Genomic DNA, 15,325 nt, shown 5'->3' with positions numbered 1-15,325 from the left:
TTTTAAAGATTTCCAAAACCAATCCTATTTCCACTTACTCTGCACCTCTGGCTTTAGAGGAATCTGCATGTCTCCATTTGTCAAGCTTATCAGACTTTTACCTCTTCTAGTCTTCTGCCACTGACAATGATCATTTCTTTGTTAAATCACTTACTACTCATCCATCAGTTTCCTTGCCTGATGTCTCTTCTTCCATTCTGTTAACCCTTGTGGATTTGTCTTATTCCTTTTCTGTCATTTAAGTAGCATTTTTAGTGAGTGAGGGGATAAATATTTGGACAATGTTTGATTCACATTCCGAATTTGTTTTATAACAGGAAACATGCATGGAGAATTCAAATCTGCTTTTGTTCTTTGGATTAGGTCTTTTTCAGATTGGGCCTTTTTGGGTTTTAGTTTTCATTTTGTAATAGCTTTAGTTAGCTTTTATTCCACTCTGATCTCATTTTCCTAGAGTCCTCTACCGAGTCTCACTTAAAAATATAAATACTCTGGCTCTTTCCTTTATCCTCTGTATCACAAATACTTTTAGAAATCCTTTAATTCCTGTCACTTCAGCTCCTCAGTTAGTAGCTGGTTCTCTTTCCATGCATCTGCCCATTTCTTTGCAGAGAGTACGTGTCACAGACCTTGCAGATTTAGTATCTTATGCAGCGTTCAGCGGACTAGTTTTAAATATATGTTAAGGAAGCTTTAGCCCACACTTCAAAAAATATATATTAAAACTGAGGCTATTTTGAAGTTTAAAAATATTAATGATATAAGAAGTACTTCCTTTCATATGATGCTGAAAATTTTCCTTCAGTGTCAACCTATAATCCAACCAAAACCTTCAGGGATAAGAGAGCACTGTCTCATTTGTGTAATGATCTTTAACCCTTCCAATTACCCCCTCCCATCTCAACTTTATTTTCAATTCAACTCTGAAGGACAGATGGGAAAGGCAAGTGGAAAACTTTAAAGCCTGGAGAAACAGTGATTTCCTCTAGGACTGTAGTTTCTCCATTTGCTATCTTTCTACTTGACAACATTACAGAAATATTTAGAGTAGATTTTTATAAACTCCAGGGGATTTTCCCAATTAACATTAAAACTTCCAAAAACTTGTCAGAGATACAATTCTTCTTCTATTTAGCTTCTTATAAAAATATAAAAAGCTGAGCAAAAAAACCACAACCCAATTATAAAGTTAATATACAAAATGTATTCTATTCTTAAAATGGCACAGAATGAAAAAAAATTCTTCAGGCTGATAAGTGCCTCATTCCCAAACAGGGACTTCAAATTGATCAGATTCTCTTGCAGGCAAAAGCATCGCAGCAGTCTGCATTTACTGGAATATCGCTCTTTGAACACGCACACATTCAGGTTTGTTAAATATATCCTCTTCCGCTTCTGGAGTTAGTTGGATGTTATCTCTGACCGGGGACAGGGGCTTCTTACAAGAAGGAAGCTTTTCGGAATCTCTGCAAAATACAATAACATAAATTTGGTATTTTTAGGGTACTGATTATGAGAGAAGAAATATTCTACCTGGACAAAATAGAGGGATATGAAGAGGATAAGACAGTTTACTGTATAATCTCGTTCAATTCATTATATAACACAATCAGCTTCTCCTGTGAGCACTCCCCATACATTCGGAGTCTCACTTCTTAGTGCCTCTTCTTGCTTTCAAAATCACCATTCAGTGTAGGTGCTGGGCCACCACTCGATATATTAGCTAAGGCAGAATGATTCCAATACTTTAATTCTTTTCTCCTTAGTGCCCTTCTCAAGTATGGTTAAGAACCAATATAAGTGAAGCAGGAACAAATGGTTAAGCCCTGGTGAAGCCCTACCTTTTTTTTTTTCTTTTTTGAGACAGTCTTGCTCTGTCTTCTAGGCTGGAGTGCAGTGGCATGATACTGGCTCACTGCAACCTCCGCCTCCTGGGTTCAAGCGATTATCTTGCTTCAGCCCGAGTAGCTGGAACTACAGGCCTGCACCACCACGTCTGGCTGAGTTTTGTATTTTTACTACAGATGGCGTTTCACCATGCTGGTCAGGCTGGTCTCAAACTCCCGACCTCAAGTGATCAGCCTGCTTCAGCCTCCCAAAGTGCTGGGATTACAGGTGTGAGCCACCGTGCCCGGCCTAAGCCCTATCTTTTATTCTCCTCTCAGTTTTTTTTTCTTTTTTCTTTTCTGGAAGGAAGCTATCTATAAAAATTAATCCTGTTATGAAGATATTACAGGTAATTCTATCTCCTGTCAACAAAAATTAAACACCAGTAAGTCTTTTTTTCTCAAAGGTATTTAAGAATACTGTTGCACCCTTAATTTCTCTCTAGCAACAGTTTTCAAAGCATGTTCCATGACCCCTGGAGAGTCCCAAGATCCTTTCAACAGGTTTCCAAGATCAAAACTATTCTTACAATATTCAGACTTTGTTCCTCCTTTCCACTGTGCTGACACTTGTATGGATGTTGCTAAAGCAGAACTGAGTGAAACTGCTGACAACTCGGTGTCAATCAACACGGTGGCATCACACTGTACAAGTCATACCAGCACTATTTGTATTCTCCACCTCCGTGCACTTGCAGTTAAAGAAAAGTCTCAAAAATGTTCTTGATGGAAGCAGTAAAAATCACTAATTTCATTAAATCTCAACCCTTTGGTATACTTCAAATTTTTTTTTTTTTAATTTTTTGAGACAGGGTCTCGTTCTGTTGCACTCTGGCTGGAGTGCAGTGCTGCAATCTCAGCTCACTGCAACCTCCACCTCCTGGGCTCAAGCAATTCTGCCACTTCAGCCTCCTGAGAAGCTGGGACGATAGGCACATGCCACCACGCTCGGCTAATTTTTTGGTATGCTTTTTAATATTCTGTGGCAAAATGGAAAGCACAAACAAAACACTTCTATTGTGTATAGAAGTATGATAGTTTATCTCAAGTAAAAGCATGTGACACTAAGGTCATTCAGGACTTCTCTAAAATGAACAAAAAGGGGCCAGGCGTGCTGGCTTATGTCTGTAATCCTAGCACTTTGGGAGGCTCAAGCAGGTGGATCACTTGAGGTCAGGAGTTCGAAACCAGCCTGGCCAACACAGCGAAACCTGATCTCTACAAAAAATAAAAAATTAGCAGGGCATGGTGGCAGGTGCCTGTAATCCCAGTTACTTGGGAGGCTGAGACAGGTGAATCACTTGAACCCAGGAGGCGGAGGCTGCAGTGAACTGAGATTGTGCCACTGAACTCCAGCCTGGGTGACAAAGAGAGACTTTGTCTCAAAATAAATAAACAAACAAACAAACAAATAAAATGAACAAAGAGAGTCTGTTACTTTAAAGAAAAATAAGGCCGGGCGCGGTGGCTCAAGCCTGTAATCCCAGCACTTTGGGAGGCCGAGACGGGTGGATCACAAGGTCAGGAGATCGAGACTATCCTGGCTAACACGGTGAAACCCCGTCTCTACTAAAAAAAAAAAAAAATACAAAAAACTAGCCGGGCAAGGTGACAGGCGCCTGTAGTCCCAGCTACTCGGGAGGCTGAGGCAGGAGAATGGCGTGAACCCGGGAGGCGGAGCTTGCAGTGAGCTGAGATCCGGCCACTGCACTCCAGCCTGGGCGACAGAGCGAGACTCCGTCTCAAAAAAAAAAAAAAAAATAACAGTATTTGTTGCTAATGATAAAATTCAAGCTTTCATATGAAAATTAAAATTTTGGAAAACATATCTGCCACACAATGGTTTTCCAATGTTAAAGGCTTCATTGATTGCGACTTTTTTCTTATATTGTATAATAAAATATATCAATATTTGGAAGTACATCTCAATGACCCAATATTTTCCAAATGACCAACTCATGATGTTACATGTAAAGGATGCATTAAAAGTGCACCAGTGTAGGCCAGGCAAAGTGGCTCACACCTGCAATAAAAAATTAAATAATTAACTGGGGGTGGTGGCATACGCCTGTAGTCCCAGCTACTCAGGAGGCTGAGGCAGGAGGACTGCTTGAGCTTAGGAGGTCGAGGGTACAGTGAGCCATGATTGTGCCATTCCACCCTAGGCAACAGAAGAAAGGTACACCAGTGGACTGTAATATAACAGAGTACAAAAAGTCAGTCGATATGGTTTCATATTCTACACTACAACTAACCTTAAGAAACTACAAGTTGTTGAATTTAGACATAACAGCAGAGAAGAAAATTTATCATTATCTAAAAGGGCTATCAAAATATATATTTTCTAACTACAAATGTCTATTTCCTTCATATACTCAACCAAAACACCAAATCATAACAGATCAAATGTAGAAGCAGATGTAAGAATCCAGCTGAGTTCTATTAAGCCAGACAGTAAAGATTTGCAAACTAGACAGTAAAGATTTGCAAAATGAAATGTAAAACCGTGCCACTTTTTTTACCTTTTAGGGGGATTTGGAAAATACAGCTATTTATTTTTTAAATGTACTATCTACATTCACATGTAATAGGCTTACCGTTATTTTAAAATTAATATTTTTAAATGTTCATTTCAATTTCTATGATGGGTAAGTGTTGACAAATATAACCTACATAAACCAAAGTGTTTTGGGGCCTTTAATAATTTTTAAGAGTATAAAGCATTCCTGAAAATAAAACGTTTGAAAACTGCTGTGATATGGTTTAATCCTAGACTTTGCACAATGGAAAATAAGAAACGATTGTCCAGCACTTACTTATTCACAAAGTGTTTCCCACTCATACCACCTCATCTATGACAATATTTCTATTAGGTAAGGTTTAATCCTATCATTCCATATAGTTAAAAAAATCTTTTATTAAACTTAGCACATTTCTTTTATTGAGAATGAGAAAATAGCTATAAGGTAATGCTACTCTGCGGCTAATTTTGTGGTCTAACAGAAGGAAGTATTATGGTTAACAAAAATTTAACTATATAGAGGATGAATTCTTTTAAGCAGTGCTGGCCACATACACTGCAAATCTGGCAAATTCATCATATAAATCCAATGAGTCTCCCCATTTTAAGATTGATAAATTAGAGAAGTATGATATAGCACTGTACTTCTAGCCCTTCTTTAAAAATCTTATTTTCAGCCAGGTGCAGTGGCTCATGCTTGTAATCTCAGCACTTTGGGAGGCCGAGGCGGGCAGATCACCTGAGGTTGGGAGTTCGAAACCAGCCTGACCAACATGGAGAAACCCTGTGTCTACTAAAAATACAAAATTAGCCGGGCATGGTGGCGCACGCCTGTAATCCCAGCTACTTGGGAGGCGGAGGTTGTAGTGAGTGGAGATTGCACCATTGCATTCCAGTCTGGGTAACAAGAGCGAAACTCTGTCTCAAAACAAAACAAAATAAAATAAAATAAAATAAAATAAAATAAAATAAAATTTTTTTCTCTTTACAATCCTGAGAGATAAAAAAAGGAAGGCAAGAGACTTAAGGCCTAGGAAAGCAATTTGCTTAACATCAGAGAGCCCCCAAAACCAGACTGAAAACTGGTTTTTTTAGTTTGCCGTCTTTTTATGAAAAGAAGGTATAGAAATTGAAATTAAGTATAAAGAATCAGTTAACGGGAAGAGAGAAAAATAATTATTTTATAGTGAGAGAAACAAAACTTGACTCATACGAAACTAGAAAGAGTTGGGAGAAAGGGATGGAAATTACAGAAAATAACAGTTTATCTTGTTTCAGAATAAGAAACAAGGCAACTCACTTTTTAAATCCAAAGTTTTTCCAGAGCTCATTGAGTTTGATCTGTAATCCCGGCTTGTTCTCGGCATTATGATGCTTTCGCTTCTGGATGCTTGCTGGCTTCTTGCTCAGCCCACTGGCTCTGGCAGGTCCTAGAGGTTTGATCTTGGTTGTAGAAAGAGAGTCTGCAGAACTGGATTTATATAGCCCAGGAACCTGAAGATTAAACACCCATTTCAAGGCCATTCTGTTAAAGCAACTCACTTTAATTTCAAACTATTCTTATTTATTGAGACGGAGTGTAGCTCTGTTGCCCAGTCTGGAGTGCAGTGGCGCGATCTCAGCTCACTGCAACCTCCAATTCCCGGGTTCACGCCATTCTTTTGCCTCAGTCTCCTGAGTAGCTGGGACTACAGGCGCCTGCCACCATGGCCAGCTATTTTTTTATATTTTTAGTAGAGACGGGGTTTCCCTGTGTTAGCCAGGATGGTCTTGATCTCCTGACCTCGTGATCCACCCGCCTCGGCCTCCCAAAGTGCTGAGATTACAGGCGTGAGCCATTGCGACCAGTCAAACTATTCTTTATACATAAGAACAAAATAACCCATAAGCAATGGTAAAAATGTGCTATTTATAAACGTCTATTACAGAAGTCATCATGAATTATTTTAACAGGTAACAGTAAACCTGGCATAAAATTTAAAAGTTCTCTCTTTTGTAAAGGAACACAGAACAAAATGAATCTCTCTCACTGCCTCCCTTTCCAGAGGCAATTGCTGCTCCTGGCTTCCTGTGCGTTCCCAGCTTCCTGTGCATCCAGACTCATGCGTGCACACACACACACACACACACACACACACACACACACACACACACAAACTGGCAGCATAATACACGCTGTTGTGCACTTCATTTTTCTCACTTAATGTATCTTGATTCCACTTAATGATGTATCTTAGATATTTTTTTCAGTTCACAGGAAATAGAATTTTATTTGGAATAGGTTGCCTGTTCTTCCATTGTATATATATGCCATAACTTACTTAAACAAACCTCTATTGACATTTAGGCTGTTTCTACTAAGGGTTGATTTTTACCCTGTGGATAGAATGGAGACAATGAAGTTTTGTTATTGCTTCTCAGGATAGTAAGAATGAGGTATATTAAAAAAGGTTTATAATATGAATCTGGCAGTGTGTGTATAAAGAATGGAAAAGTTAAAGTTTCACACAGTAAAGATGAAATCCTTAAATATGTGTTGGTGATGGGGAGAAAAAAAGAAGACAAAGAAAGAAACGTTAGAATTTGGAAAGGTATCAATGTTTGGTTGTTTTTCTCTAACTGCTGTAGAAGGATCAAACTGACAATTATGAAGGAAAAGGACAACCTTAGGATTTTGAAACTAAGTGGCAGATAATATAATTTTATTTAATAGATAAAAAACATTCTGAGAAGAAATAGAGGTAAAAGGCACGAGTTTGATTTTAGGTATTAAAGACGGGTATCAGGGAAAGCTCAGCTGGAGGGTCACCAAAACAGAAGTGGTAGTTAAATCCCTGACAAGGCAAATCTCTGAGAATAATAATAATAATATGATGCTTTACTATCTAGACATAACTCCTTTTGGAAAAGTACTTTCTACATCTCCAGTCATACCCATCATTGTAAATTATTCTGCATGTATCTTTCCAGACTTCTTAATGTGATACTACAAACATGCAAATGTGCACATGAATATTTTAAAGTATTTAAACAAAACACCACTATACATATTATTAACATTTTTTCCTTTTCAATAATAATGAATGTCTTTTCAAGTTAGTAGATATGACTGCAAAAGCCTTCTTGCTCAAAAATTTAAAAAATAATCTCATATTTACATATTTTATATTTGTATCTTTAATGTATTGGAATTTGCTATGGACTGAACGTTGTGTGCCCCCCACATTCATGTTGAAGTCCTAACCCTTTAAATCCTAATGTGATGGTGGGATTTTTGAGAGGTGATTAGATCATGAGAGTGGAGCCCTCAGGAATGAGATTAGTGCCCTTGTAAGAAGAGGTACAAAGGAGATGCTCTCTCCCTCTACCATGTAAGGACACAGCAAGAAGGCATCTGTCTGCAAACCAGGAAGTGGGCTCTCACCAGACACCAGATCTGCTGGTGCCTAGACCGGGGACTTCCCAGCCTTTAGAATTGTGAGAAATAAATATTTATCATTTAAGCAAATCCAGTTTCTGGTATTCTGTTATAGCAACCCATATTGACTATGGTAGAATTGATATTTATATTGTGTGAGACGGACATCTTCTTTCAAATGGATAAGCAGGGCCTGTATTACAATTTTAAAAAGTTTTTATGGTACTAGAAACATGATATATGCTCATGGTAGAAAAACACAAGAAAAAGAACACAAAAAAGTTCACCTATATTTCTACCACTAAGAGCTAAAACCAAAGATTATTTAATAATTCACTCCCTTATTGTTATTTAGATTATTTCCAATTTTTCACTATTATAACCAATGCAGTATTAAGTATTCTTGTATTTAAATTCTCAATGTTTCCTTAGGCTAAAGTTCTAGAATGCACTTACTGGTTTGAATTATTTGAACTCTTTCAAATTTTTTTCTAGAAATGGCAGACAAATACTTACCTTTTAAAATATGTGATTCTATAATCTCATAAAAAATGAGCATAATTAAAAACATTTTTTGGAAATATGAAGAGGCAAGAAATGATTTTATTATTTTAATTTGCACTATTTGATTACTAATGAGGTTAAACATATGGTTAAACAAATGAGGTTAAACATATATTAATCAACCATTGGTACTTTTCCTTTTGTGACCTGTTTATGACCTTTATCCATCTTTGAAGTTAGGAAATAGTGTTTTTATACTGATGAACAAGAACACTTAATACATAAAATATGCTTTAATTTGTGCTTAATATATAAAATATGCTTCGCTATGTAGTAACACAAATATCTACATATTTGGATTTAAAAAACCATGGGTACACAGTTTCTAGGCGGCCTTTTGGCAGTACGTATCAATGCTAAATCACACACGCCTTGGGACTACGTATCAATGCTAAATCACACACGCCTTGGGACTACGTATCAATGCTAAATCACACACGCCTTGGGACTACGAATCAATGCTAAATCATACATGCCTTGGGACCAGTAACACCACTCCATGGAATGAATCCTTACAGACTAATCAAGAACATGTCCTCAAATATTTATCCACAATATCTTGGTTGCAGTATTATTTGCTAGAGCAAAACAATTTAGGGTAAATGACAAAAATAAGAGGATTGGCCAAACCCATACAACTGCATATTATAAAGTCATCACATTAATGACTAAAAGTACATGGAAAATGATCTTTCATACACACTGCAAGAGAAAATAAGTTTCACTGCTTAAACACCTACAGTCAAGCATGAAGTTTTAAAGCAGACATTTTTATATAAATGAGAGACTACAGGTATTTCTATTTTTAATTCTGCTTGTATTTCTCATTTTCTAGTTGTAAGCATACACTGCTTCTGAAATTAAAAAAAAAATTAAATGTTTTACCTTGTTCCTTAGAGGTGTGTCTTTTGAGAAATGAGATAAACGTAGCTTGGAGGTCTGTTCACTTTGACTGTCAAGTAACTTAGCATTGCAATCAGATTCCTTGAGTCCCCAGATCAAAAAATAAAATAAAATAATATTTTTACTATAGAATTTTTATGACAACAAACCAATATTCAACAAAATGGAAAATAAATAAGACCATGGGAGAGAATCAATAAAAGAAAACGAATCTAATATGGAAAGGATGATGTCTGCCAATTTCATGGAAGAAGCTAGCAAGATGTTTCAGCTGGAGAGGTCAATTACATAAAATATCTTAAAATTAAAGTCTTTTATGAACTGTTAGAAGAGGATGTAAAAATGCTGAGTCAGATAAAACACGAGTCTGCTACTGTAAAAATGTTGAGTTACACATGTGTGGTTAACAGTTTTCATCTTACTAGCTAAAATAAGTTGAACAGGTGCAGCTCCATCCCTTCTTTTAATCAAGTAACATGTTTAACTTTAAAGAGAAAAAAGGTATCCGCTTTCAAGTGGAGTATAGTATTGTATTCGATGCACTTCACCTTTACCTACGACTTTCAGACCTACCCTCTGCCCCCAATTTTCTATCAGATAAGACTTTTCTATAGATGGAGAGTTCTCTTATAATCTGCATTCCCATGAAAGTCAAATAAAAGAGGACAATGAGACCAGGTGTGGAGGCTCATGCCTGTAATCCCAGTACTTTGGGAGGCCAATGCCCAGTACTTTGGGCAGACCACTTGAGGTCAGGAGTTCGAGACCAGTCTGGCCATCTCTACTAAAAATACAAAAATTAGCCGGGCGTGGTGGCACATGCCTGTTATCTCAGCTACTTGGGAGGCTGAGGTGGGGAAAATCGCTTGAACGTGCGAAGTGGAGGTTGCAGTGAGCCAAGATTGTACTTCTGCAATCCAGCCTATGCAACAGAACAGACTCAAAAAAACAAAAAACGAAAAACAAAAAACAAAAAAAAAAGGGCAATAAAAAACCGAATAGTGAAAAGCACCCCATTAACTTGTGTTATACCTTACAGAAACCCTAACATTCCTTGCTCATAGCTAACAGTATTGTGACTGGGCTAAATCATTTCCTGAAGATCACAAGGAAGGTCCTAAGATGACTTCAACCTCAAATATGGTCAAGGAACTCAACACAGAATCTATGAGTGTTGCTTTTCACAGTGAACTACCAACAGAAGGCTCTAATATTGGAGCATTTTCTTCTGAACTATAGGATAAAAACTGATATTCAAAATGATGCCCCAAGGGCATCACAGCTTTCTGAAACATTTCTGAATCAAAGAAAGATTATATCATTTTACGTTAACTGTCAGCATCAAATTCTTTGAGAATTAACTATTTATTCTAATAAGAGTTTACTACATCTGACAGCAAAAGAGATGACTTAATGAATGATTCCTAGTTTTGTTTAGTTTCTTAACTTTCGGGGGGGTGTGGCTAGGGGAGGAGGATTCATATTTCTGTAACCATTAGTGTATTAAAAACGGTTAGCCCGGAAGACAAAATGAGGAATTCTATTAGTATGACCAGCCTACAGTGGGAGCCGGTAAGGCTTCCCAGGAAAACCTGGCTAAACGCTTCCAAAGTAAATGAAATAGTAAGATGCATGCTGGAAATACAAAAAAGACAACCCCAAAGGAACTCAGCAGACTTAATATCCTCACAAATTAACAGTGATGTTTTTATGAAAGATGTTCAAGACAGCCAATGCTGTAGTACCCAAGTGGCAGTAAGAGAAGATGCAGTGCGAAGTAGAAATGACAAAGACGAGATAAAGATGGAGGTTCACGGTAAAAGAAACACTCTTCTAGTCCAGGGTGCACAGTACTCAGGATGGACCAGCCGAAGGCAAAGTGAAAGAAAGGGAAAAGAAAAGCAGAAGCGTCCAAGGCGGCCAAGGGTATGGCTCGGCAGCCTCTGAAAAACGTAAGAAGGGCCGAGTGAGGTGGCTCATGTCTGTAGTCCCAGCATTTTGGGAGGCTGAGGTGGGGGTGGATCACCTGAGGTCAGGAGTTCGAGACCAGCCTGACCAATATGGTGAAACCCCATCTCTACCAAAAGAACAAAAATTAGCCAGGCATGGTGGTGTACACCTGTAATCCCAAATATTCAGGAGGCTGAGATAGGAGAATCACTTGAACCCAGGAGGCGGAGGTTGCAGTGAGCCGAGACTGTGCCACTGCACTCCAGCCTGGGCGACACAGTGAGACTCTGTCGCAAAACAACAACAACAACAACAACAACAACAAACATAAGAAGGAAGTCTCTGAGCCTACTCTGGCTCAGGAGGCTGCCTGATTTTGGGGAAAAAAAAATGTAAAAAAAGGCACAGGGGACAGATTTTGGGTTCAAATATATGAATACATTTCAGCTTTCTCCAAACAAAAACAACTTATTTACACATTTTAATTTGGCTTTTTTCTTCAATTTCAGTCCAGTATATCTCTAGTTTCCTTTGGGAACTTGAATAAAATATTTTCTTCTTTAATACATAAAGCTACACTGATTTATTAGATGCTGTTCAATATTTGGAATTATCAGGTATCAAAATTCTGTCAAATAGTACCATGGCTATAATTGTTCCTACAACTTGGTCGGTTATTACAGTTCATAAAGATAAAGAAGGAATGTTATATTGGTTAATTTGAGATAACTCAGGTTTAAAAAAAGCTACTGCCAACATGTCATTTAAAAATATATCACTGGATCTTATGAGCAGTACAGTCACGTACTGCGTAACCATGTTTCATTGAACAGCAGACCATGTATTCGGTGGTCTGCATATTTGGATTGTATATTCAGTATTTTCACTATAACTTTCTATGTGTGACACACAAATACTTACCATTGTGTTATAGTTGCCTACAATGTTCAGTTCAGTAATGTGCTGTACAGGTTGTAGCCTCAGAGCAATAAGGCTTTAGCATCTAGCCTAGGTGTGTAGTAGGCTAGACCATCTAGGTTTGTGTACGTTCACTCTATGATGTTTGTACAACGACCAAATCAGATCACCTAACAATGCATGTCTCAGAACATATAGTTAAGTAACACACGACTGTACTTGTTTGGAGTTTTATGTCAGAATACAAGATACATTATATATTACTAGAAGAAAAAACTGGTTAGGATGCTTTTATTAATTTAAAACAGAATTACAACATCACTTGTATTACTGTTTTGTCTTGTCATAAGGTGTTTAGCAGGAATAAGAAGAGTAAATGAAAATACATTTCTGAAGTACTAAAACTTAAGATGGATACCATTGCATTAACAGGGCCACTTCCTTATAAGGTCTCTCTCTTTTTTTTTTCTTTTTCTTTTTTTTTTTTGAGACAGCCTGGCTCTGTCCCCCAGGCTGGAGTGCAGTGGCTCAATCTCGGCTCACTGCAACCTCCGCATCCCAGGTTCAAGCGATTATCCTGCCTCAGCCTCCCGAATAGCTGGGATCACAGGCGCCCATCACCATGCCTGCCTAATATTTTTGTATTTTCAGTAGAGACAGGGTTTCACCATGCTGGCCAGGCTGGTCTCAAACTCCTGAACTCAAGTGATCCACTCACCCCGGACTCCCAAAGTGCTGGGATTACAGGCATGAGCCATCGCACTTGGCCCCTTATACGGTCTTAAATGTTATCTGAATTCAAGAGCATATTAAGGATTTGAACAATAAACTGATAATAATTTTTCATTTCACAGATTATCACTCTGCCTAGGTTTGAACTGTGGCATACCTTGACATACCCACCAGTGGAACACACAGTGATTCAGGAAATACACAGAGTTAATTTACATGTATTGGAGTTTAAAATGTGAAAGATACAGAGAAGTCCTTCACATGCATAAAATGTGAACTTTCTGCACAGTAGAATTTAGAATGAAAAAAATTAATATAGCTCGTCATTTACGTGTAGGAAAAATTTCCTCAATGATTTGAGTAACAATCTATTTTTTCTTACATGTAAATTTGAAAAGGAAGCCTTCAGGATTTGACTTACCTCTAAATCGGAGTCTTTACTGGAACACTGAGAAAGCTCGGATGCATTTGAACTCTGCAGGGAGAATTCTCCACTTTCCTGGGACTGTGAAGAACACGCTCCTTCTCGTAAGGGATGAGCCTCATCATCACTGGACTCCTCGCTCTTTAACTGAGACACGTCAGACATACTAATCTCAGGCAGAGAGGTGGGGGAATCGCTTTTTCTTCGGAATTGCTGCAATGCTGTGCTTGGAGAGGGGCTCGGCGTTCTTGAAAAATCTCCAAGACCTCCAGTCCAACTAAAACAACTTCTTAGCGTTCCCAAAGTGGGTGGTGAAATGGTCCTTGTGAATTTGCTGCTCTTAAAAGAGTGAGACTCTTCATCTGTAAACACTGTTGCCTTGTCTGGAATATGATCACTTGGAATATGATTATTCGGCATGTCAACACTTGAATTATGTGCTACGTTTGTGTCAACCAGCCTCTTGCCTTCTTGGTCTCCATACTCTGATTCATGCAGATTGTTCTCTTTATCTGTGACAGAAGTTTCATCCAGAGGCTGGCTGCTCACTTTGTTTGATACACAGTCAATAGAATCTGGAGAACTGCAAAAAAACCTAACCGGAAAAAAGGAATAGAAACAATAAGTATAAGTATTTTAGAGTTTTCTCAAGGGGTGTCAAGATTCAAAATGGAATAATTAGTTGCTTTTTGAAAAAAGTCTCATAAATACATAATTTCATAAAGGCATAAAAAATCTTAAATTTTAGTCAAAATTCAAATTTTGATTATGCCAACATTCACATATTTAGAATTCTATTTATGCAATGAATTTTTAGACAGGACATTCTTTTTTTTTTGAGATGGAGTCTCTCTCTGTCGCCAGGCTGGAGTGCAGTGGCACGATCTCGGCTCATTGCAACCTCTGCCTCCCGGGCTCCAGTGATTCTCCTGCCTCAGCCTCCTGAGTAGCTGGGATTACAGGCTCGCGCCACCACGCCGGCTAATTTTGCATTTTAGTAGAGACGGGTTTCTCCATGTTGGTCAGGCTGGTCTCAAACTCCCAATCTCAGGTGATCCGCCCACCTCGGCCTCCCAAAGTGTTTGGATTACAGGCGTGAGCCACAGCGCCCGGTCTAGAGAGGACTTTCTAAAAGCAGTCTTCTATATACACATGTACCTGGAACTTCTGTACTTTATTTATGCCTAATCATCATATAGGTGTTCTTTCCCTAAACTTATGGACTCTCAAATAGAAGATAAACTCTTTGAGGGCAGGTACTTCCCACGTCTTTGTATCTTTCATAGTACCTAGGATGGGGCTAAAAGATGGTCAAACATATGAACAGATGTAGAAATATGCAACCAAAAGGACAATTTACAACTATTCTCTCATATTTTGTAGGAAGCAAAATTAAAGAAATTAGCTATTTACCCTTCATCTTAGCTTTGCTCCTAGCATTATACCATCTGGGAACTTGTAATAGTATACTAATCTACCAGCATGTTATATACCCTATACACTTCTACACTCTTTTAAATATACAGGTTAAGACTTTCTTTCAAATCAATCATTAAAATCCATATTACTAAAGAGGTGTCACTATTTAGTATAGCAGCTTTAAAAAAAAATTCCAATAAAAATGAAAGATCAGTATTATTGAGGAGGCAAGGAGTTTTTAGGTTTAAAAAAAAATCCTAGTGTACATGATCAGATAAAACATAAAACTTAAAGAGAATTTACCTCCTTAGTAAGCATTAGTTCAAATCCAAGATAATGAACAGAATATTTACTAAATGCTAGAGAGTAAAAATCCTTTCTACCCTTTCACCAAATCCCTAGATTAGTTGTATGGGGTGGGGGCAGGAAGCAGTACATGGAAGAAAAGCTCTTACTAGGCTTTTCAGTAAGCAGAAAACGTGAGCTCCTAGATATGACTGCAAATTCATTTTTAAATCAACAGTAATTCCTGTGATGCCCAACTATTCTTCCACATATCATTTCACAGGTAAAGAGAAGTGATAGTGACA

The 15,325-nt window shown here is 37.9% G+C and overlaps 1 protein-coding gene across 1 annotated transcript in view; it reads right to left on the bottom strand.

The window, feature by feature from the left end:
• Window positions 1–1,184: 1,184 nt before the first annotated feature.
• EXO1 (exonuclease 1) overlaps window positions 1,185–15,325 on the bottom strand; it is a 41,750-nt gene continuing 27,609 nt past the window's right edge. Inside the window, exons 12-15 of the mRNA XM_050771101.1 lie at window positions 13,314–13,911; window positions 9,275–9,373; window positions 5,708–5,901; window positions 1,185–1,466 (exon numbers count right to left, since the gene is read on the bottom strand). Of these exons, the coding sequence (XP_050627058.1) occupies window positions 1,331–1,466; window positions 5,708–5,901; window positions 9,275–9,373; window positions 13,314–13,911 (1,027 nt within the window). The 3' untranslated portion in view covers window positions 1,185–1,330. The remainder of the gene's footprint in view (window positions 1,467–5,707; window positions 5,902–9,274; window positions 9,374–13,313; window positions 13,912–15,325) is intronic.

The sequence above is a fragment of the Macaca thibetana genome, chromosome 1 (genome assembly GCF_024542745.1).
Source record: "Macaca thibetana thibetana isolate TM-01 chromosome 1, ASM2454274v1, whole genome shotgun sequence".
In the NCBI taxonomy this organism is placed as follows: domain Eukaryota; kingdom Metazoa; phylum Chordata; class Mammalia; order Primates; family Cercopithecidae; genus Macaca; species Macaca thibetana.
The sequence above is the reverse complement of the archived record's forward strand: the minus strand, read 5'-3'. Positions and strand labels throughout refer to the sequence as shown.